Below are 19,359 nucleotides of genomic sequence, written 5' to 3'. Positions count from 1 at the left end.
GCGGTCCCGGAGCGATGCGGGGCGTTCCAGCATCGGTCCCTGGGCGGTGCAGGCGGTCACAGGGCGGTGCCAAAGCGATGCGGGGCTGTTCCGGGGCGGTCCCGGGGCGGTGCGGTGCTGCGCGAGGGCGGTCCCGGAGCTATGCGGGGCGGTCCCGGCCCGGTCCCGGGGCGATGCGGGGCGGTCCCGGGGCGGTCCCGTGTCCGCCCTTATAGCGGCGTCGGCGGCGGTTCCCGGGGCGGCGCGGCCGCCATGGACCTGCACATCCTGGAGCACCGGGTGCGGGTGCTGAGCCTGGCCCGCCGCGGGCTCTGGCTCTACACCCACCCCCTGCTCAAGCTGCTCTTCCTGCCCCAGCGCTGCCGGTACCGGCCTTTCTCCCTTCGCCACCCTCCTCCTCCCCCGACTCCCGGCCCCGGGAGACGGCGGCGGTTTTGGGATCAGCAGCACAGATTTCTTCTTCTTCAGATGCAAGTTCTTCAGCCTGACGGAGACCCCCGAGGACTACACGGTCATGCTGGACGAGGAGGGCTTCAAAGGTACCGCGCGGTGGGCTCCTGGCAGGGCGGGCTGGCACCGCGGGCACGAGCTGTGCGCGTCCCCAGCCCGGCTCCACGCCTGGGCCGCAGGGAGCGAGTCCCGGCTTGTGCTTGGCTCCCTCGGAACATGCCCATCCCGTCCCCCTGGCGCCTGCGCCGGCGCTGTACGGGCTTGCCCGGCCGAGGCTCTCCCGGCGTGGCTGCCCTCGCTCCGACAGCTCCTCCGGGCAGAGCTGCCGCCCAGCTCGCGGCACCGGGCTGTGGGGATGGCCTGCGGAGAGCCCGGTGCCAGCCTGAAGCCCGGGTGCTCCCGGCAGGGAGCAGGGACCTTCCGGGATGCCCGCGGGCAGCGCTCCAGGCTCTGGAGCTGTCATCATTCCCGTGTCCAATTTCATCTTGTCCCTCCGCCCGGTGAGAGCCAGCTGGTGCTTTGGTAGAGGAGGGCAAAGTGCAGGTCCAGCCAGGCTGGCAGGGGTGAACCCTGGCCGACAGCAGGGGCCACCAGTTTTTGGGATGTCCTGGGGAGGTTTGATCCCTTCCAAGCCAGTCCCTCTCCCAGTGATGCGCCATTTGGTGACGTCCCCGGCGCTGGTGACCCGGCGCGTGCCGTGCATCACCCTCACCGCCGGTCCTGCCGGGGGTACCGGCCCGACGGGCTGAGCCAGAGGGTCCGGATCCCGGCCCGGCTTCCCACGCCCAAACCTTCCTGCCGAGGCCGCAGGAGCCGGGCGTAGTGTATCCTTGGCCGTGCCCCAAGGAACAAGGGTCAGCACGCCGGCCACGGGCACTCACGGCCAGGTCCCGCTCTCACCTCCTTTTGCTGCAGAACAGGACTGTGTTCCGGGCTCTCGCCGCTCCCAGAGCCAGAGCTGTTCCCCACGTATTGTTTTATTTCGGGGCCTGCGGACAAATATTCCTCAATCCCGAGGGGAGGGCGGGAAATGCTGAACAATGGTCCTGCAAGCCTGCGGCCCCACAGTGCCCTGTGAACCCCCCTTGGCTGGGGGGCTGCCAGTGCCCCCCGCTGCCGGGCTGGGAGGAGACACCCAGCAGAGGAGGGCTGCACCCCCCTTCCCTTGGGGATCAGCATTAAGCCCTGGGGTGGGTGACACGGGGACAGAAGGGTCCCCTAGCACTCAGCCTCGCCCAGGGTGGTGTTGAAAAGCAATTAAGCACTGAGCTCTGGGACAGGTCCCCATGTCCCCGAGTCCGTGTCCCGCCCCCCTGTTCCCAGCACTGGGCCCTGGGCCGGAGCCGAGGCTGTTCTGGCGCTTCCTGCACAGGAACAGGCGCTGGGAACACCCGCCGAGGCTCTGGATCCGGCCCTGCTCCCGCCCTGCCCCGGGCCGAGTTTGGGAGTGGGGTACGGAGCCTGTCCCGTGATGGGGTCCCCCCCAGTGGGCACAGGACCCCACCCTATGCGATCTCCCCTCCTCCATTGGTGTGATGAGTTTGGGGTCTCAGCTGGGCTGGGGCAGCGGGTGCCAACCCCACAAAGGGCTGGTGGCTTGTGGGGTCTCCCATGGGAGCTGCCTCCCACCTTTCCTGGATGGGAGGAGTGAATTGGAGATCCCTTGCGTGCCCCCCCTTGTCCCAGAGAGGAGGGGGCAGCCTGGCTGAGTCCCCAGGTGCCCCAACAGGGCCAGCAACCCCTCTCCTGGGCAGGAGAGTGGGAACAAGATGGGTGGGAGGCAGGAACATCTGGCAAATGCCCATCCTGCCAATACCAGCAGGTATCTGGGAAGCAGCTGTGGCCCTGTACCAGCCTGGGCTCTCCCCACCAGGCTGGCACCAGGTGCTGGGACCCCCAGGACAGTGGGATGACCCTCCCCTTGTCCCCTCTGGTGCCCCATGCACATCACTGGGCTGGGGGCTCCTGGGGACAGGGAATGAGCTGGGCAGCCCCAGAGCCCTGGTGGTGCTGTTTTTGGGGTGTAATGCCAACAGCCCTGTGCACCCAGCCTGGGGGGCTGGCACAGGGACGAGAGACATGTCCTGGGGTTTGAGGGGGGGCTGTAGCCTTGGCCCCCCCCCAATCCCTATGGCCAAGTCTCAGTGTGGAGCAGCAGAGTCCTGTCTGGCTTATTCTACCTGTGGATGGGGCTCATCTGCACCCCCAAACCAGTGTCCCCATGCCTGGGGATGGTCCTGTCCTGGGTCTGCTCATCACCCCAGGGACAGTGACACATGGTGCCAGAGCCGGCTCTGGCTCTGTGTCCAGCTATGCTGAGCCCCGGGGAGCCACCTGCCTCAGTGTCCCTTGTCCCTTGCAGAGCTGCCACCCTCCGAGTTCATGCAGGTGGCAGATTCCACATGGCTGGTGCTCAGCGTGGTCTCCAACGGGCGGGAACCCTCCGGCAGCCAGGCCACTGGCGTCACCAAGATCGCGCGGTCGGTCATCGCGCCGCTGGCTGAGCACCACGTCTCTGTGCTGATGCTCTCCACGTACCAGACAGACTTCATCCTGGTGAGTGACCATGGCGCACCTGGCTGGCTGTCCCAAGGGTCCCGCTGTGCCCTGCAGGAGGGGTGGCAGCCCAGCCCTGATGCTGTGCCCCGGGGCAGGTGCGGGAGCGGGACCTGCCCGTAGTGATCCACACGCTGGCCGGGGAGTTCGACATCTACAAGGAGGAGAGTGGCGAGTGTGTCCCTGTCACCTGTGATGACGTGAGCAACGGCTTCCTCAAGCCCAAGCCGGGTGAGTGACAATGGGTCCCATGTCCCCTAGGGCCACCCAGTCCCCATCCAGATGCTCCAGCTACAGCTGGTGGTACCCATGTCCTTGAGGGACCTCCTGGGCCATCCTGTCCCAGGGGCACGCAGGCCCCACTGAGATGCTCCAGCTCCCACTGGAGGTACTCACATCCTTGGGGGACCCCCAGGGCCACCTGGTCCCTGCTGAGATGCTCCAGCTCAGACCAGTAGAACCCATAACTATAGGGGATCCCCAGGGCCACCCTGTTGCCAGGCCACGCTGTCCCAGGGCCATCCAGTCCCTGCCAGGATGTGGCTCCCATGGGTGGTTCCCACATCCTGGAGGACTCATCCTGTCCCCAGGACCACTCAGTCCCTGCTAAGGTGCTCCTGCTCCCACCACTGGTACCTACTTATTTGGGGGACCCCACCAACATGCTCGAGTTTCCAGTGGAGGTACTCACATGCCTGGGGGACACCCAGGGCCACCCTGTCCCCAAGGGCGAACTGGTCCCTCAAGCACCAAGGTGCTCCAAGTGCCACCTGTAGTACTTGTATCTTTGTGGGACCCCCAGGGTCACCCTGTCCCCAGGGCTACCTGGTCCCCACCGAGATGCTGCAGCTCCCACCGGTGGTACCCACATCCTTGGAGACCTCCGGGCCACCCCTCTGCTCCCTGAGGGACTCCGGGCTGTGGGCGCGGTGGCCACGGGGTGGCACTGCGGGACTGTCCCCGAGCTGTCCCCAGGCCTGACGCGCGGCCGTTCCCCTGCCAGCCGCCAGCCCCACGCTGCACCCTGTTCAGAGCCCCCAGACCCGCTTCTGTGTCCTGACGGTGGCCCCCGACACGCTGCCCGCCATTGCCACCATGCTCATCGACGTCCTCTTCTACTCCCACAGGTGAGTCCCAGGGGTGGGGACCCGGGGGTGGCCCCTTGCCCGGTGCCACCTGAACTGTGGTGACGTGTCCCAGCCACTGCTCCCAGTGGGTTTTCAGGCTCTGGGTGTGTTTTCCAAACGGGTTTTGCCCTCCCGGGAGCTGCACTGTGAGGGGTGGGAACCCCAAGGTGACACGAGGGACAAAGCCACCATTGTAGCAAAGCCTGGGGGGAGACTGTAAAGCAGGAGGGGGTGCGTTTGGAATGCTGCTGGGGGGAGGGAATGCTCCTGGCCAGGTCCTCCCGTGTCCCCTGGGATGGGGTCCCTTCTGGTGGCACACTCCTGCTCCAGAGTGACCGTGGCCTTTTGGGAACACCTGAAAACCTGGTGTCACCCATGAGCTGCAGACCCTGCTGGGACTGCCTGCTCCTGTCCCCTGTCCCCCACCCTGCAGCACCTCAACGTGATGCTCAGGCACCCAGTGCTATCACCAAACCCTTCTCCTCCCCATTTTGGGGGTTGTGACCCCTCCCTGTGTCCCCTTCCCCCTCTCCAGCCCCCCATGGGATGCAGCCACCAGCAGCCAGGACCTCGACTCCATCACCTTCTTCTCCTTCTCCCTCATCGAGGGCTACATCTCCATCGTGATGGATGCTGAGACCCAGAAGCGGTAGGTGCCACCCCTGGGCTGTCTGTCCCTCTGTCCCTGGCTCTGGGGGCTCATGGTTGGGGTGACACTTGGCTTTTCCCCCTCAGGTTCCCCAGTGACCTCCTGCTGACCAGCTCGACGGGGGAGCTGTGGCGGATGGTGCGGATCGGGGGGCAGCCCCTCGGCTTCGGTGAGTGTGGCCGTAGCAGCCACGTCCCCTCTTGTGCCATCACCGCCCAGAGAGCACTGTGGGGCACTGCTGTCCCTGTATGTCCCCATGGCAGTGACCTGGGACCCCCCGTGTCCCCCCAGATGAGTGTGGCATCGTGGCGCAGATCGCGGAGCCGCTGGCAGCTGCCGACATCTCAGCCTATTACATCAGCACCTTCAACTTCGATCACGCCTTGGTGAGCCACTGCCCCTCCCCAGGGACCCCTGCCATCTCTGGGGTGTCCCCTGGGACTGACACCTCCTCTGTCCCCCTGGCAGGTCCCCGAGGAAGGCATCGCTGAGGTCATCCAGCTGCTGCAGCAGCGGCAGGAGAGCAGCAGATAGCAGCTGGCTGTCACCACGCTGGGTGGCCCAGGGCTGTTGCAGGGTGGGGTCTCCCCTCCTCCCCACCCCTATTCGTTAACTTTTGATTTTAATGATCCTCCAGCACGCGGCAGAGCTTCGCTCCCTGTGTGCTGGGGATGTGGTGGCTTTGGGGACATGGTGGCCTTGTGGCAGTGGGCCAGTGTCCCACGGGAGAGGGGTCAGTCCCTGCATGCCATCCTCTCCCTCCAGCCTGGCCTGTGAGGGGTGGGTGGGCTGGGGGAGAGTGGGTGTGTCCAGGTGGAGGGGACACGGAGGGGACATGCCAAAGAGCAGTGATGTGTCACCGTGGTGCTATAGGGGCCACCCTGGGGCTGATGGGATGTGTCTCCAGGGGTGGTGCCCTTGGGAAGGGAGGGTTGGCCATGATGCTCAGGGACACCCCTGGACCAGCCCTATGGAGGGGAGAGCATTCCTGGAGCTGGGGTTACCCCTAGCACCCCAAAAATCTCCAAGGGGGCAGTGGGGGGACTGTGGTTCACTCCCAGCCCTGGCTGTTACCTGTCATAGAAGGGTGACAGTGACCCCCAGCTCCTCACAAATTGTATTTTCACATAGTTTTTAATAAGTCAATAAAATTCTTACTATTTTTATTTCTGTGTGGCCCAGGGGGTTGCCCAGAGCTGGTCCCTGTGGTGGTGGCAGGGGCTGGCATGGGACAGGGGGACATGGTCCCTCTATAAAGTGACCAGGACATGGCCACCTACCCTGCCACGTATTTTGCGTGAAAAAAGGGGTGAAAGTTGCAGCCCTCAGTAAGTCACAGGCCCTGGGGAAATCCAGGCCCACATTCCTGCCCTCCCCCTGCCCCATACTGAGGCATGAGCTTGACCCCAGACCTGGGGATGTCCCTGTCACACTGTCACTGTGTCCCCATGTCCTGTGGGAAAGTAGGGTGCAGGGGATGGAGGCTGTGCCCCCCTGGGGGGTCCTGCAGCCTCTGGGTGCCCCCAGGGTGTGCCTGGTCCTCAGCCAGACCCAGCACGAGCGTGGTGGAAACCTCTGCGCCCATCCTGTCCCCAAAATCTGTCCCCTGCTCTCCCACGGTCTGAGCCGGACTGTGCCCTGCTCCTGGCACGTCTTGCCCACATCAGCCCCACACACTTCCAGCCACCAGCTTCCTGCCAGCTCTCCGGGTGCTCTCTTTCCTGTCTCGCTCCCTTCTCCGAGTCATGGGACGCTGGTGACGCGCTCCGGCGATGAAGAAATTGCCGCCGGCCCATGCTGTCACCGGGGCTATTTCTGTCCCCGGTGGGTATTGCACAGTCCTGCGCCATCGGCAGGGTGGCCACCACTGGGGTGTCCTGCTGGCTCAGCTCAGAGGGTGACAGTGCCACATGGAGGGGCCAGGGCCACCTGTGGCCAGGGGGAAGCTGAGGGTGTGGGTGTTCCCTGATCCTGTGCTCAGGGTGTTCGGGTCATGGCAGCACATGGATGGATGGATGGATAAGAATGGAACAGGAAGATGGAGAAGTGGATACATGGACAGGTGGATAGACGGCAAATGGATGGATGGAAGAATGGAGGGATGGAGAGATAGGCAGGTGGATAGATGGAAGGATGGAGGGATGGATGTGTGACAGCTAACAGCCTGTCTAGGCAGCCTGAGGGATGAACAGTGTGGAGTGAGCAAGATCTTCTCCCGGCTCCTCCACCCTTCCAGGACTGCCCTGGGCACAGCCCTGCCCATCCCGGCCCCCCAGCCCACCCCAACCTCTGCCGGGGACGCCCCGAGGAGGAGGAAGAGGAGGAGCTGTCACAAGCAGCTGGTGGAGGAAGCAGCCCCTGCAGGTCGTGGCGCGGCCAGGGCAGGGAAATTTTGGGAAAAGAAAGCACTTCTTCTGAAAGTGAGTCACCGCTGTATCCTTCCTCCTGGAAGGAGGTGTCAATTTCTGGGTTGTCTCGCAGAATCTCCAAATGCGTAAATTCGGCTCGGGGCGGCTCCGAGGGTCACCGAAATCAACGGGATTGCGACACACCTCGAAACGCTGATCAAAGACTTTAATCTCTGAAGAACGGGAAAACCCCCTGCCGGTGCCGGGCTCCATCTGCCAGGAAAGGGGAGCCCCAGGGGGACAAGGGTGCTGCCCTGGGTGCTGCTGGCGGTGCCGAGGCCGTGCCGAGCCCCGGGCAGTGCCGGTGGGCTGTCCGTGCCGAGCCCCAGGGCTGTCCCGGGGCAGGGTTACACCCAGCGACTTCGGTGTTCCTGTGGGTGCTGCCGGGCAGAGGGGCTGAGCCTGGTGTCCCCCACTTGCTTCAGCACCCAAAGTTGTCAGCCGGAGGTGGGTGGGAGGAGGTGGCCGGAGCATCCCCCGGAGCATCACCGAGCGCAAGGTCCCCAGCCGCGCTGGGACGCCCTGCACTTCCCGCACTTCCAGCTCCCTCCTTGCCGGGACAGATTTTGTCTCCCACAGCTGGATTTGGGACGCGAAACGCCCCGTGGTGGCACATGGGTGACGTCCCTGTCCCCGCTGCCAGCCGCCACTGCCCTCTTTTGCATTGGGGTTTCGGGGCAGCCGGCGCTGGTTTCAGTTCAACCTGTTGGGTGCTGAGCGGTGACATCAGGGTGACTCAAAAAGTCTCTTTCCCAAGCAGCCAGGGACACGGGGGTCCAGCAGTGCCAGATCCGGGGTGAGCAGTGGCACCGCAGGCTGGACCCACCCGGACTCCCTCGAGGAACTGACTCGAAGAACATCCCACCGTCCGTCCAGGCCTATTTCCTCCCGCCCGGCTCTCACCCTGCTCATTGGCCCCGGGGCATGGCTTCACTTCTCGCTGTCTTTCCGTTGGGTCCGGGTGCCTCCTTCGGAGGTGGGGGTGACTTGGGTGCGCTTTAAAAGCCGAGCTTCCCCCTCGCCGAGCAGTTAAGGAAGTGGCCCGCGCGCCCGGCAGCCACGGGCGACACCCTGCCCCGGCCATGCGGTGCGACGGGCGGCCCTGGGGCGTGCTGGCAGGTAGGTGTGTGCCCGTGTGCCCGTGTCCCCTCTGGCTCGCTCCTGCCGCGCCGACCCGGCTGGGAGCCGCGGGAGAGAGCGCGGCCGCGGGGCCCCATGGCGGTTGAGTCAGCGTTGCCGTGGCAGATGGCACCGAGCCTGTGCCACGGCAGTGTCACCTCCCTTGGGGGTGGCCGGGACGGGGACGTTCCCCACTGTGGCACATGGGACAGGGAGCACTGGGAGTGGGCAGCCCGGGAGAGAGGGGATGCTGTGAGGGGTGGGCAGGAGGGGACACGTTGAGGGGCAGTTTGGGGACAGATGGCAGAAGCTCAGAGGTCAGCTTGCCCAAAGGGACAGAGGCTGTGTGTCAGCCCAGTGCCATATCCAAAGTCATGTGTATCACAGCGGGGCTGGGACAGAGCTGGACAGAGGGGCTGTATCCAGGAGTGTCACTGCTGTCCCCTCCTTTGTGGTGGCCCTTGCTGACAGGGGGAGCTGCTGGAGCAGCTGCGGTAGTCGGGCTGTGCATCCTGGCTGCTCCACGGCACCTCCATCATCACCCTCATCCTCCTCCCCGCAGGCTCCCCAGCAGGTTTTTGGCACAGGGGTTGGGTCGTCCCTGGAGCAGGGACAGGGACTCGGGTGCAGGCAGCAATCCTGGCGTGCAGGGGCAGTGAGCCTGGGAGAAGGGACTGCCTCCCTGCAGCCAGCGATGCCCCAATGTTCCCTTCCTCCCCAGCTGTCACCAAAGGGCTTCTCATCCTCTGGGCAGTGCCGGGCCAGGGGGGCAGGTCCCCGCTGGCGCCCACCGTGCAGCAGACCCAGGCGCTGGTGAGGCTCATGGCCGAGGATGCACAGGAGCTCTTCACCTTCTACGTGAGTCTCCTTCCCCAGGGCGAGGGGTCGCGTCTGTCCCCCCCTCCGCAGGCCAGGCGGGGGGCGATCCCTGTGCTACCCCCACATCCCTGATCTTCCTCTCCATCCCCGAGCAGGAGAAGGAGCAGCTCCTGGACATCCACAACATCTGCCGCACCAGCAATGTCCCCGAGTGGCTGCGGCGGCCGGCGAAGGGGCCCTGGGGGCTGCGGAGGCTGCGGCGGCCCATGATGCACATGGACCGGGCGCTGCAGGACATCATCCGGCACCAGCGGGACCTCCACCACCCCGAGGCAGAAATCCTTCGCCGCTTGAGCAGGACCCGCTGGAAGGTGCGAGCGCTCCTCAACAACCTGGCGGGGCTCTTCCCGGCCCCCAGCCCCCGCCCCGGCCGCCGGCCCCTCCCCAGCCCCGCGGCATCCACCAGCATCTTCCGACAGAAACTGTGGGGCTGCCAGATCCTCTGGAGCTATGCCCGCTTCATGGCCGAGCGCAGCGCCGAGCTGGACGCCGGGAGCAGCCGGACGCGCCGGGAGAAGGGGAGATCGCCCCGGGGCTCACGGCTGCCTGCACGGCCCTAGGGCAGCCCGCCGGCACCGGAGTTCCTGTCTGCATCTCCAGCATCATCTCCGTCACATAGGACCCGATCCCAACCCCATCCCCAGGGTGGAGATGAGTCCCATGGCCGGGATGCACCACGGAGCCACTGTCACCTCCCCTGAGCGAGGACACAAATGCACTGAAAGCATCTCCTGCCACTTCGGCTCGCCATAGGGACCTTTCTGTCCCCGTGCCACCTCTCGGCTGCAGGACAGCCCTGGTTGGCTCTCCCACGTCCTGCCCCACTTTCCTGTGGATCCAGGTAGCCCCGGTGGAGCCGGGTGTCCCCCGGGTGCCCAGCTGTCCCTTGTCCCCCAGCCTTGCCGGATTTTCCAGTGATTCAATAGGTCGGGTGACACAGCCTGACTAAGAGGTGCTCGCCCAGCACCCGCCACCGGGCCCACGGAGAGTGCTGCTGCCACGGGCGACTGTCACCGGTGTTGTCACCCCCTGCTTCCCCTGCGCCGGCTCTGCTCCCAGAGAGGAGCTGGGACTGGAATCCTGAGTCCCTACATAGTTGGTGTCTCGGCACACTCTGTGTCCCTCTGTGCTTGGTGTCCCCACAAGCTCGGTGTCCCTTTGCACATCCCTGTCTTCATCCCTGATCACTCAGTGTCCCTGAATGCTCAATGTCCCTGTGCTCTCAGTGTCCCCAGGCTCACTCTTGCATTCTCAGTGTTTCCATACTCCCAGCATCCCTGTCCCCTCCATGTGCCCCCCGAGCCTCCCAGGCCATGCCATCACAGCCCTGACCGTGCCCAGCAGGGACTTGGCTCTGGCCACTGCACTGTGACAGTGGGTGACAATCCCCACTGCCTCCCCCCTAATTTATACATTAATATTTCTGTGTTTGTTGTATTTATTGATCCTTATGGTTAATTTAACTCCTGCAGCTTGCAGAGGTATTTAAGGACATTTCTAATATATAAATATCTATTTTTATTATATTTTTGTACGGTGTAAAACTATGGACATCACAAGGATTTATTTATGTATATTGATACTTTTGGTACGCAGAGAAGGGCAGTGCCCCCTGCCCACGTGGCACTTCTTTATTTTTGTACAACAGCAAAAGGAAATAAAGTGCTGACCTTGGCCTGTGGGCCACTAAGACATCATGTCCCTGTGTCCTTGTGTCCCTGTGTCCCTGTGTCTGTCCCAGTGGCTGTGGGCAGGGAGGGGCTGTATTCCAGTTGTGCCTGCTGGCCTTGCCAGGGCACATGGGATGTGACATGGGGTGGTGTGGCACATGGGGGGGGGAGATGTGGGACAACATGGTGTGACACTCGGCATGGCACAGTCTGGGACGTGGCTCCTGGCATGGCACAGGACATGGCACAGGATGTGGCACACGACACAGTGTGGCACACGGCGTGTGACATGACAAGCTGTGATGTGCCATGGCAGGGTCTGGCACTGCCAGGCATGTGCCATGCCATGGTGCGGCACAGGTCACATGGCACCTTGTGCCACCTGTCACACAGCCCTGTCTGGGCTATCGCCACAGCCACCCTGAGCGCAGTGTCCTGCAGTCTGGCCAGGGCCACCACAGGGACCAGGTCACCCACTGCCACCAGTCCTGCTGAGTCAAAAATCCTAAGACCTGGTCATGTGTCCCCATGGAGTCACTCGTTCCCGTGTGTGCCGTGTGCCGGTGCTGCCTGGCTCTGCTGCCGGCCCCTCTGCCTGAGTCAGTCACAGGAGCATCGCCACTGGGACGGCCACCACGGCCAGCTGGGACACTCGTGGTGGGGACAATGTCACCATGAAGCAGCCTGGGCCAGCTTGGCGAGCTGTGGGTGACCGTGACTGTGACAGTGACCGTGACTGTGCCACCCCCAAGCCACCAACCCAGCCTCAGAGAGAGCTGCAGAGGGAGGGTGCAGGTATGTGACCCCCCGGGACCGTGGGGAGGGTTGGGCAACCCCAAACATTGGGTGACACCGGGCTGAGTGTCACCGGAGGAGTGGTGTGGCTTCTCTGGTGTCCCCATGGGGCTCTCAGGCCACCCAAGGAGACCTCAGTGCCCACTCCTGGGAAAAGCCTGTGGGTGACACGTGTGGGGTGACACTGCTGGGTGGCACCGGTGGGGCACAGGGACAGGAGTGAGGCAGCCCCGGGCAGGGACTCATTGTGAGTCAAAGGGGAATTCGGTGCTCCGTTATTCAGCTCTGGGTTTCCCCGGGACAGGAGCACCTGCCTCGCTCAGCCCATCCTCAGCTCCCCGGGAGGTCCCCCGGACACCCCCAATCCCAGTCACAGCCTCATCCCCACTCCTGGGGGACACCTGGGGCTTTTGGTGACCCTGGAATCTGAGTGTTGCCCCTGCACGGGGACATGGCAGGATGGGGACCCCGAGGGGAGCCAGAGGGTACTGTGGCATGGGGATGGGGCGTGGGGGGCAGTTAAGGTGTGAGGCAGTTCTAGGGAGTCTGGGGCAGTTCTGGGAGGGGCTGGGGCAGTTTTGGGAGAGGCTGGTGCTGGGGAGACCATGATGGGATGGGGAAGGGCAGGAGGGGACAGCTGCGGTCTGGGGAGGAGAGGTCTGGGGTGGGGATGGGGCAGGGGGCAGCTCCGGAGCAAGGGTGGGGATGGGTCGGTTCTGAGTTGGGATGGGGCGGAGGGGGCAATTATGGGATGGGGAGAGGCCAATTCTGGGCTGAGGCAGCAGGGGGCAGCACGGGGACAGGGATGGGGACAGGGGTGAGCGGGCATGGAACAGGGATGAGGAGGGGGAACAGCATAGGGACAGGGAAGAGGGGACAGCATGGGGACAGGAATGCGGCAGACAGGCATCATGGGCCCAGGGAAGGGGCCAGGGATGGGGTGGGGTGTCTGGGATGGAGCTGAGGACATTTATGGGACGGGATGTTCAGAGGGGACAGCTCTGAGGGACAAAGAGCAGCAGCATGGCAGCGGTGGCCTTGGAACAGCCTGGGCTTGTCCCCATGTCCTTGGGCAAGTGAGCGGTGGGGATGGAGGGGACACTGGGGACAGTGGGAACAGCTGTCCCCTGACCAACGAGCCCCAGCTCATCCTGGGGTCCCCAAACCCCACAGGTCCCCGGACCCTCAGCCTCCTCCGACAGGAAGGGTTGGGTCTCCCCCCGTCCCCATTCCCGCTCCTTCTTTGGGACACGCTGGGACCCCGCCCCACCCCTGTCACCGTCTCCTCAAGCTCCTGCATCTCCGTTCCTGCTGCCGTCGGGCATCGGCACAGGATCCCTGCAGGATGTTCCTGCTGCCGGAGGGATTGGGAAAGGGGATATTCCCGGGCATCATTTCCCATCCTGTCATTTCTCGCCCTGGCATCTCACATCTTCAGCATCTCCCACCTCCTATCCCGGCATCTCCCATTCTGGCATCTCCCCATCCAGCCTGCCTGGACCAGGAATTCGGGTTTTCCCACCGGAGTATCCCCTCCTGCAGAGGTCCAGCGTCTCCCCACGGGTTTGTCTTTCTTCCAAGAAAAAATTCACCCTTCAATCCTAACACTTTTGCCTGAAGGGCTGAGCTGCAGGTGGGGACATCAGTGCCACTGTGGTGATCCCAGCATGACCAGGGATCCCACATCCCTCGGGGGATTCCATCACCACCTCCTACACCTTCCCTCCTCTCAAGTCTCCCCCAAACATCTTTGTCCCCCATGAAAATCTATTATAAAATGGGAGCCCAAAGCCCAGCTCAGCTCCAGCCTGGACTGAGTCGCTCCTGGGAAATTCAGGAAAAAGGCAAATCCGTGTCAATCCCTGCACACAACCCCCGCTGGACTTTCCCTATGCTAATAATTAAGTGCTATTAATTCCTCAGCTAATGAAGTGCGTCAGATGTCCATCAATACGGGATGTGCTGCTCCCCACACCCCCAAAAGACTGGGATGAGGCTGCAGGGTGGGAGATGGGGCTCATCCTCCTTGCCCACCACAGCCCCCAGCTCATCCCTGATGTGCCAGTAACACCAGACTGGGCTAACTGGGCTTTGGTTGCTGGGGCATCAATGCCACCGGCAAACCAGGCTGGTTCTTGCATGGGGAAACTGAGGCACGCAGCAGCTATGGACCATGCCCCCAGCACAGGGGGGTCTTCGTGTTTTCCCTGGCCGTGTCCCACCCGCCAAAGGGGGACACCCGGGGTCGTGGTGGCTCTTTCGTCATCGTTCCTGGACTGTCACCGCCGGTTCACCTGCCGGGGTACAAACTTGCTAAACCTGATTAAAGTTTCAGCTCGGCCCCGGTAAGAAAAAAACACTGAGAAGGACAAAAAAATCCATTTAACCTGTTTTTCACCCATATTAGGCAGCGGACAGCCCCGCAGCGTCCTGATCCCATGGGATCCCTACGAGACGGTGACCCAGCGCCCTCCTGTCTGCCCTAGCACCCTCTGCCCGCTCCAGGCAGGGGACAGTCCTGCCGAGGGAAGGGTTAACCCTGGGGGGGGCCGGTCCAGCCTCTCCCCCTGGGTGGGTTCGTCCTTTTTCCTGCTGAAAACCCACCCTTTACTTTTAATATTTTTGCCCAAAGGGATGAGCCACCGTCGGGATGGGGGACACCGCTGCCACCGCGGCCATCCCACCGTGACCGAGGGGTGCGGGACGCTGCCACCACTTCCCCGCGCCTTCCCTCCCTCCAAAACCCCCAAACCAGGCTTTTTTGCCTCCTTCATTTGATTGCCTTCTCCGGCAGCCGGCGGGGAAGCCCCGGCCAGGGGAGGGGGACCCGGGGGTGAAAGTGCTTGCGGCTCCTGAGTCACAGCAGCGCGCGTTCGCCGCCGCGCATCGACACCCCGAACCCCACGTGCGGCCGCTCACCTCCCCTGGGGGGGCTTCAATTCATCTTTCCCAGCCCACCCACTTCCCCGAGCCCGCGCGCGAAACAAAAAACCACACAAAACTCCGGGTGACATCAACTTCGAAGTTTATTTCTAAGAATCATTCACGATTTCCTCCACTTCCTGATTCCCACTTTCAATAGAAGAAATGATACCGGGTGCTTCTCCCTGCCACCCCCCCCATCTCCTCCTCCCCTCTTTGTTACAACACAGGCTGGCTGCCGGACCGGTATATAAACCCCGAGAAGTCCCCTAGTATGAACATGAATTTCTGAAAACTTCCTCTGCCAACACCAATCCCTATTAAGTCACTCCCGGGACGCGGCTCACAATGAAGTTCGTGCCGGCAGGTAAAAAAAAAAAAAATCAACTTTGGGGATACTATTTCCCCTTCTCCTCCTCCCCCTTCTTTCCTCCCTCTCCCCTCCTTTCCCGGTGATGCTCGGGTGCAGGCGGGTCCCGGTTGGATGCCGCCGCTGGAGCCGGAGCGAGGGCTCCCGCCGCGCTGCGTCCCCCCCGGGATGAGCATCTCTGGGAATTGGCAGCGGGAGCGGAGCGCGGCGCTGGCGCGGTGCAGCCAACATCTGGACACTTATATAACCGGAAATGCTTCCAAGAAAAAAAAAATCTCAAGGAGGGGGGGATTTTATTTTTTTTCTTTTTTGTACTTTTAAGTACTTTTTCCCCCGCTCCTGCTTTTCCTCCTTCTGGGTCTCCCGATGCGGCGAGCCGCTGCCGTGTCGGGAGCGCTGGAAGGATGGGGAGGCTGCCAAGTGCAGGAGGGGGATTGGAGAGAGCAGCCCCCATCCCAGAAGCCGTGTTGGGGGGTCCCACGGGGCAGCATCCACCCGGGACCCCCACCCAGCCCCTGGCACACGTGGGTGCAGAGCCTCGCCCTGCCCAGCTGCGAAATGGGCAGGAGCAGCGGCCGGGGGGCACAGCGAGAGGGGCTTGTGAGGGGTCAGGGAATCTGCATCCCATGGGAACACCCAGGGCCCCGGGGGCGCGGGGAGGCGGGGTCCCCCCGTCCCGTGCGGGAGGGGAGCGGCGGGTCAGGGATCGCAACACGCCCAGGTAAGTCCTCTCCCACCTGGGCAGGGTAAATAAATCGAGGCTTGGATTACCCGGCACCGGCGGCACGTCCGAGGCGCTGACAAGTGCGGGCGACTTCGGCGCTCGTCACGGCCCTGGGACTTCGCCTGGCAGCACCGCCGCTGCTGGGCACGGGACCCCCACCCTGAGGGGGCCCTGCTGGTGGCATCCAGGTCACCCAGCAGCGGGGATACCCGGGCCACCCTCCCCGGGGATGCCCAGCACGGTGGCGGGGCTCCAGAGGCGGTTTGGCCTCCCCGAGCGGGGATGGATCCCGGTTTGGGGGAGTCCCAATGGACGGGGGCTTGCAGCTCCCCGCTCTCAGGAGGGAGACGGCGGGGAGACCCAGCTGCCGGCGGCTCAAGGGTCCCCTTGTTCCGCGTCCAGGGATTTCCTGGCTGGAGTCTCTGGCAGCTGCGTCGTCTCTCCCCGGGGCTCCTCGGCGTTGCGCCCGCTTCGCGGACGGGGAAACTGAGGCAGGCGGTGGGGCCGGGGGCGGGAAGGAGGAGGGAGGGCATGCCGAAAGCAGGTTTCCTTGCGGGAGCCCCGCTGAGTCAGCCGGGCCGGGGTGGGGCCTTGCTCCCCCAGCGCCCGGACCAGGATAACGGAGGAAAAAGCGTTTTGCACATTTGATTAAGCCCGACAGGTCGCCACCGGGCCGGTTGCGAAATGTGGGAATGCTGCGGGGCCCCCCGCCGGGGGGCAGGTGAGAGGGACGGCAGCGGGACGGGAGCTGCGGCACGGCCGGGACGGCAGAGTGGGGGGTCTGGGGACTTCCAGCTGCTCTGGACACACACCCAAGTGGGACGAGTCCCCGCTCCAGCTGGACACCCTCCCTTTGGGTGCCTGGAACTGGGGTCATCCTCCGTGGATGCTCTGCATCAGCGGCAGCGTGGTCCCCTTAGGCCACCATCTCCTCGACCCGGTCCCCACCTTGACGCCCGCCTCTCTCCCCACACAGGCGTCGTGCCCTTCGTGGCCCTGCTCCTGCTGCAGCGGCGGCCGGTGGCCGGCCGGGCGCTGCTGGTGACAGGCTCCGGCTGTCCCGGCCACGGCTTGTGCCGCTCCAACGTCCAGGAGCAGACCCGCAGGCAGGTGGCCGTGCTCAACGCCACCGCCCAGGAGCTCTTCAGCCTCTATGTAAGTGGCGCTTGGGGACGGCCAGGGACACCAGGGGGCTTTGATCCACAAGTGCACGAAGCGGGAGGGCTGGGGACACTGTGGGGACCGTGGCAGGAGGTGGCCGGGGGGGACAGAGGGGACATAGGGTGATTCTCGCCTCTCCTCCCAGCTGAAGTGCCAGGGAGAACCGTTCAGCAGCGAGACCGACAAGCTGTGCAACCCTGCCGGGATCTTCTTCCCCGCTTTCCGCGTCAACCGGACGAGCGAGAGGAAGGAGGTGATGGTGGCCATGTACAAGCTCTTTGCCTTCCTCAACGCCTCGCTGGGTAACATCACGCGGGACCAGGAGGAGCTCAACCCCATGGCCAAAGAGCTCCTCGAACGGCTCCACAACACCACCAAGACCACCCGAGGCCTCATCTCCAACCTCACCTGCCTCCTCTGCAAGAACTACAACATCTTCCAGGTGGACGTCAGGTACGGGGACAGCTCCAAGGGCAAGAGCGCCTTCAAGAAGAAGCAGCAGGGCTGCCAGGTGCTCAGGAAGTACGTGCAGGTCATCGGCCAGGCAGCACGTGTCCTGCTACCTCATCTCAGCCCCTCGTGAGCGCCAGCCCCTGCTACGCTGCCTCTCTGCCGCTGGCCGGCCCCCGCCGCTGCCTCCCGAATTCCCGCCTTCCTATTTATTACCCTGGACCCTGCACTGGCCCCTTCCGCCCTCCGGTAATTTATTGCCCCTCGAGGGGGTGAACGTTGCAGCCTGGAGCCTCCCGGGTGGAGCAGAGCTAGCATCCAGTGGGACGAGGCAGTGCATCCCTGAGGAGATGCTGGGGCGTGGGCTGGTCCCGGGATGTGTCTCAGCCATCCCTGTGCTCCCATGGGGTGCAGGGAGCTGTGGGGGCTGCGGCAGGGCTGGGCTCTGTCCCCCATGGACAGTGTCCATCATGGAGAGCAACCGGACAGACACCCATGAGCACCGTCTGAAAGCTGCCACTTCCCTGGAAAAAGGACTGTGAGGAAGGACATTGGGGTACAGTGGCTACAAGGGACATGGGGACACGGGGACATGCTCCCCCTGCACATTTTAAGGCTGGGCTCCACTGCAAGGAGCCAAACTGAGGGTACGAGTGGTTGTGGTGGCTGGGGCTGAGTCCTGCCATCTGGTACGAGGCCACCCGTGGGGGACAGAGCAGGCAGTCCCCCCACTGTGGAGCATCATCCCCCTGCGCGGGCACGGCGGGGCACGGAATGTCCTCTCCTTCAGAAAAGTGCTTTTCCCGTTGGAAGAGCTCTGAACACACTAACAGCCAAAAGCTGGGCTTTGCATGGCTGAATGCAGCCCTGACATAGGGGACGTGGGAAACAGGAACACGGGGCCACGGGGACATGGGCACACGGGGACATAGGGGTGTGGGACATGGGGACATGGGGAAAGGCCCCAGGCCGGTGGCACGAGGGGCTGGCTTGCTCCTGGTACCAGAGCAGGCTGTCAGGGTTATTTATTGCCTCTGAGGAAAGCCTAGCATGCACTGAGAGCTGTGATCTGACTTTTAATAATTTTATTGTTAATAATAATTAATAATAAGATTTGTGGTAATATATTCATGGAGTTCTATTTAAATATTTATTTTTTATACTTCTTGCCCTCCTTTTTTAAATAAACCCACAGAAACAGACTGTACTGTATTTGGCTCCTCTTTGCTGGATCCCCTTTGTGCTCACCCTCAGACAATTTTCTACCCCAAAACACCCTCAGGGCTGCTCCAAAACCCCTCAGGCATTGCTGTGGATCACAGTCCCCTGTCACCTTGTTCCTTCCTCCCTTCCCATCTCCTATGGGATGGCTGATTGGAAATACATTTTTCCTGGGGGAAAATGCTTCAAACTGTCACTCACCAGCTGCCCTAAAGTGCTGGGATGATGTGGGGATCATCGTGGTGTGGGGAGCACCGTTGTGCAGGGATTGTCCTGGCATGGGAAGCATCGTGCTGTGGGCAACATGGCAGTGTGGGGAGCATCATGGCATGGGCATCATCCTGCTGAGGGGACCATCACGGTGTGGGGAGCTCCACTCTGGAAACCCTGGAAATTCCTGGGGGCACAGGGAAAAGCTAAAGTCAGCTTGGGAAGAGGCTGAGCGAGCCGAGTGAGCATGTGCGAGGTAGAGGGGACATACCAGATAAAATCACAGCCGCTTCCCAGGCTGTGCTGGGAGAGGCTCAGCAGAGCTTCGCCGGGGCCAAGACCACCTAAGGCTCCAGCAGTGCCCTGGTCCTCAGCAAGTGTCTCGCGTGGGGCTGTATCGGTTAACAAGAGGCTGATTATACAGGAGACGTTGGAGCAGGATGATGAAATTTTCCTCCTCCTCCGGAGCCCTTGGGCCACTGGCCAAACCTCCCAGGCATGAGACAGCAAGCGGATGAGCTAAGATCCTGTGTGATCATCTCTCATGTCTCAGAGGAGCCCCGACCTAAAGATCATTGCAGAAATTCAGAAGTTGCCCCCAAAACACCTCTTCCCCTGCCCCACATGGTCGTGCTGCCCAGTTGTGTC

The 19,359-nt window shown here is 63.0% G+C and overlaps 3 protein-coding genes across 3 annotated transcripts; all 3 read left to right on the top strand.

Moving 5' to 3' along the window:
• Nucleotides 1–136: 136 nt before the first annotated feature.
• CASTOR1 (cytosolic arginine sensor for mTORC1 subunit 1) lies at nucleotides 137–5,948 on the top strand. The gene is made up of 9 exons (XM_085076250.1): nucleotides 137–365; nucleotides 469–539; nucleotides 2,813–3,006; nucleotides 3,105–3,237; nucleotides 4,010–4,133; nucleotides 4,669–4,782; nucleotides 4,869–4,951; nucleotides 5,074–5,168; nucleotides 5,251–5,948. The coding sequence occupies exons 1-9, from the start codon at nucleotides 142–144 to the stop codon at nucleotides 5,314–5,316; spliced, it is 1,104 nt and encodes a 367-aa protein (XP_084932376.1). The 5' UTR covers nucleotides 137–141; the 3' UTR covers nucleotides 5,317–5,948.
• A 93-nt stretch (nucleotides 5,949–6,041) lies between these two features.
• On the top strand, nucleotides 6,042–10,885 carry LOC146430473 (uncharacterized). The gene is made up of 3 exons (XM_085076252.1): nucleotides 6,042–8,309; nucleotides 9,031–9,167; nucleotides 9,284–10,885. The coding sequence occupies exons 1-3, from the start codon at nucleotides 8,273–8,275 to the stop codon at nucleotides 9,746–9,748; spliced, it is 639 nt and encodes a 212-aa protein (XP_084932378.1). The 5' UTR covers nucleotides 6,042–8,272; the 3' UTR covers nucleotides 9,749–10,885.
• Nucleotides 10,886–14,866: 3,981 nt separating this feature from the next.
• Nucleotides 14,867–18,223, top strand: LIF (LIF interleukin 6 family cytokine). Its single transcript, XM_085076248.1, has 3 exons — nucleotides 14,867–14,942; nucleotides 16,646–16,824; nucleotides 16,976–18,223. Exons 1-3 carry the CDS (start codon nucleotides 14,924–14,926, stop codon nucleotides 17,411–17,413), a joined length of 636 nt encoding a protein of 211 aa, XP_084932374.1. The 5' UTR covers nucleotides 14,867–14,923; the 3' UTR covers nucleotides 17,414–18,223.
• The last annotated feature ends 1,136 nt before the right edge of the window (nucleotides 18,224–19,359 follow it).

The sequence above is a fragment of the Lichenostomus cassidix genome, chromosome 15 (assembly GCF_008360975.1).
Source record: "Lichenostomus cassidix isolate B80296 chromosome 15, HeHo_3.0, whole genome shotgun sequence".
Taxonomy (NCBI): Eukaryota; Metazoa; Chordata; class Aves; order Passeriformes; family Meliphagidae; genus Lichenostomus; species Lichenostomus cassidix.
Note: the sequence above shows the minus strand (reverse complement) of the source record. Positions and strands in the feature narration are given on the sequence as shown.

Excerpts from the sequence above, each read along its gene's own strand:
- CASTOR1 (XM_085076250.1), top strand. The coding sequence starts at position 142 with ATGCGGGGCGGTCCCGGCCCGGTCCCGGGGCGATGCGGGGCGGTCCCG. Across the intron at positions 3,238-4,009 it reads CTTCCTCAAGCCCAAGCCGG|CCGCCAGCCCCACGCTGCAC; the intron begins GTGAGTGACAAT and ends TTCCCCTGCCAG. Across the intron at positions 4,783-4,868 it reads GATGCTGAGACCCAGAAGCG|GTTCCCCAGTGACCTCCTGC; the intron begins GTAGGTGCCACC and ends TTTCCCCCTCAG.
- LOC146430473 (XM_085076252.1), top strand. The coding sequence starts at position 8,273 with ATGCGGTGCGACGGGCGGCCCTGGGGCGTGCTGGCAG. Across the intron at positions 8,310-9,030 it reads GCCCTGGGGCGTGCTGGCAG|CTGTCACCAAAGGGCTTCTC; the intron begins GTAGGTGTGTGC and ends CTTCCTCCCCAG. Across the intron at positions 9,168-9,283 it reads AGGAGCTCTTCACCTTCTAC|GAGAAGGAGCAGCTCCTGGA; the intron begins GTGAGTCTCCTT and ends ATCCCCGAGCAG.
- LIF (XM_085076248.1), top strand. Across the intron at positions 16,825-16,975 it reads AGGAGCTCTTCAGCCTCTAT|CTGAAGTGCCAGGGAGAACC; the intron begins GTAAGTGGCGCT and ends CTCTCCTCCCAG.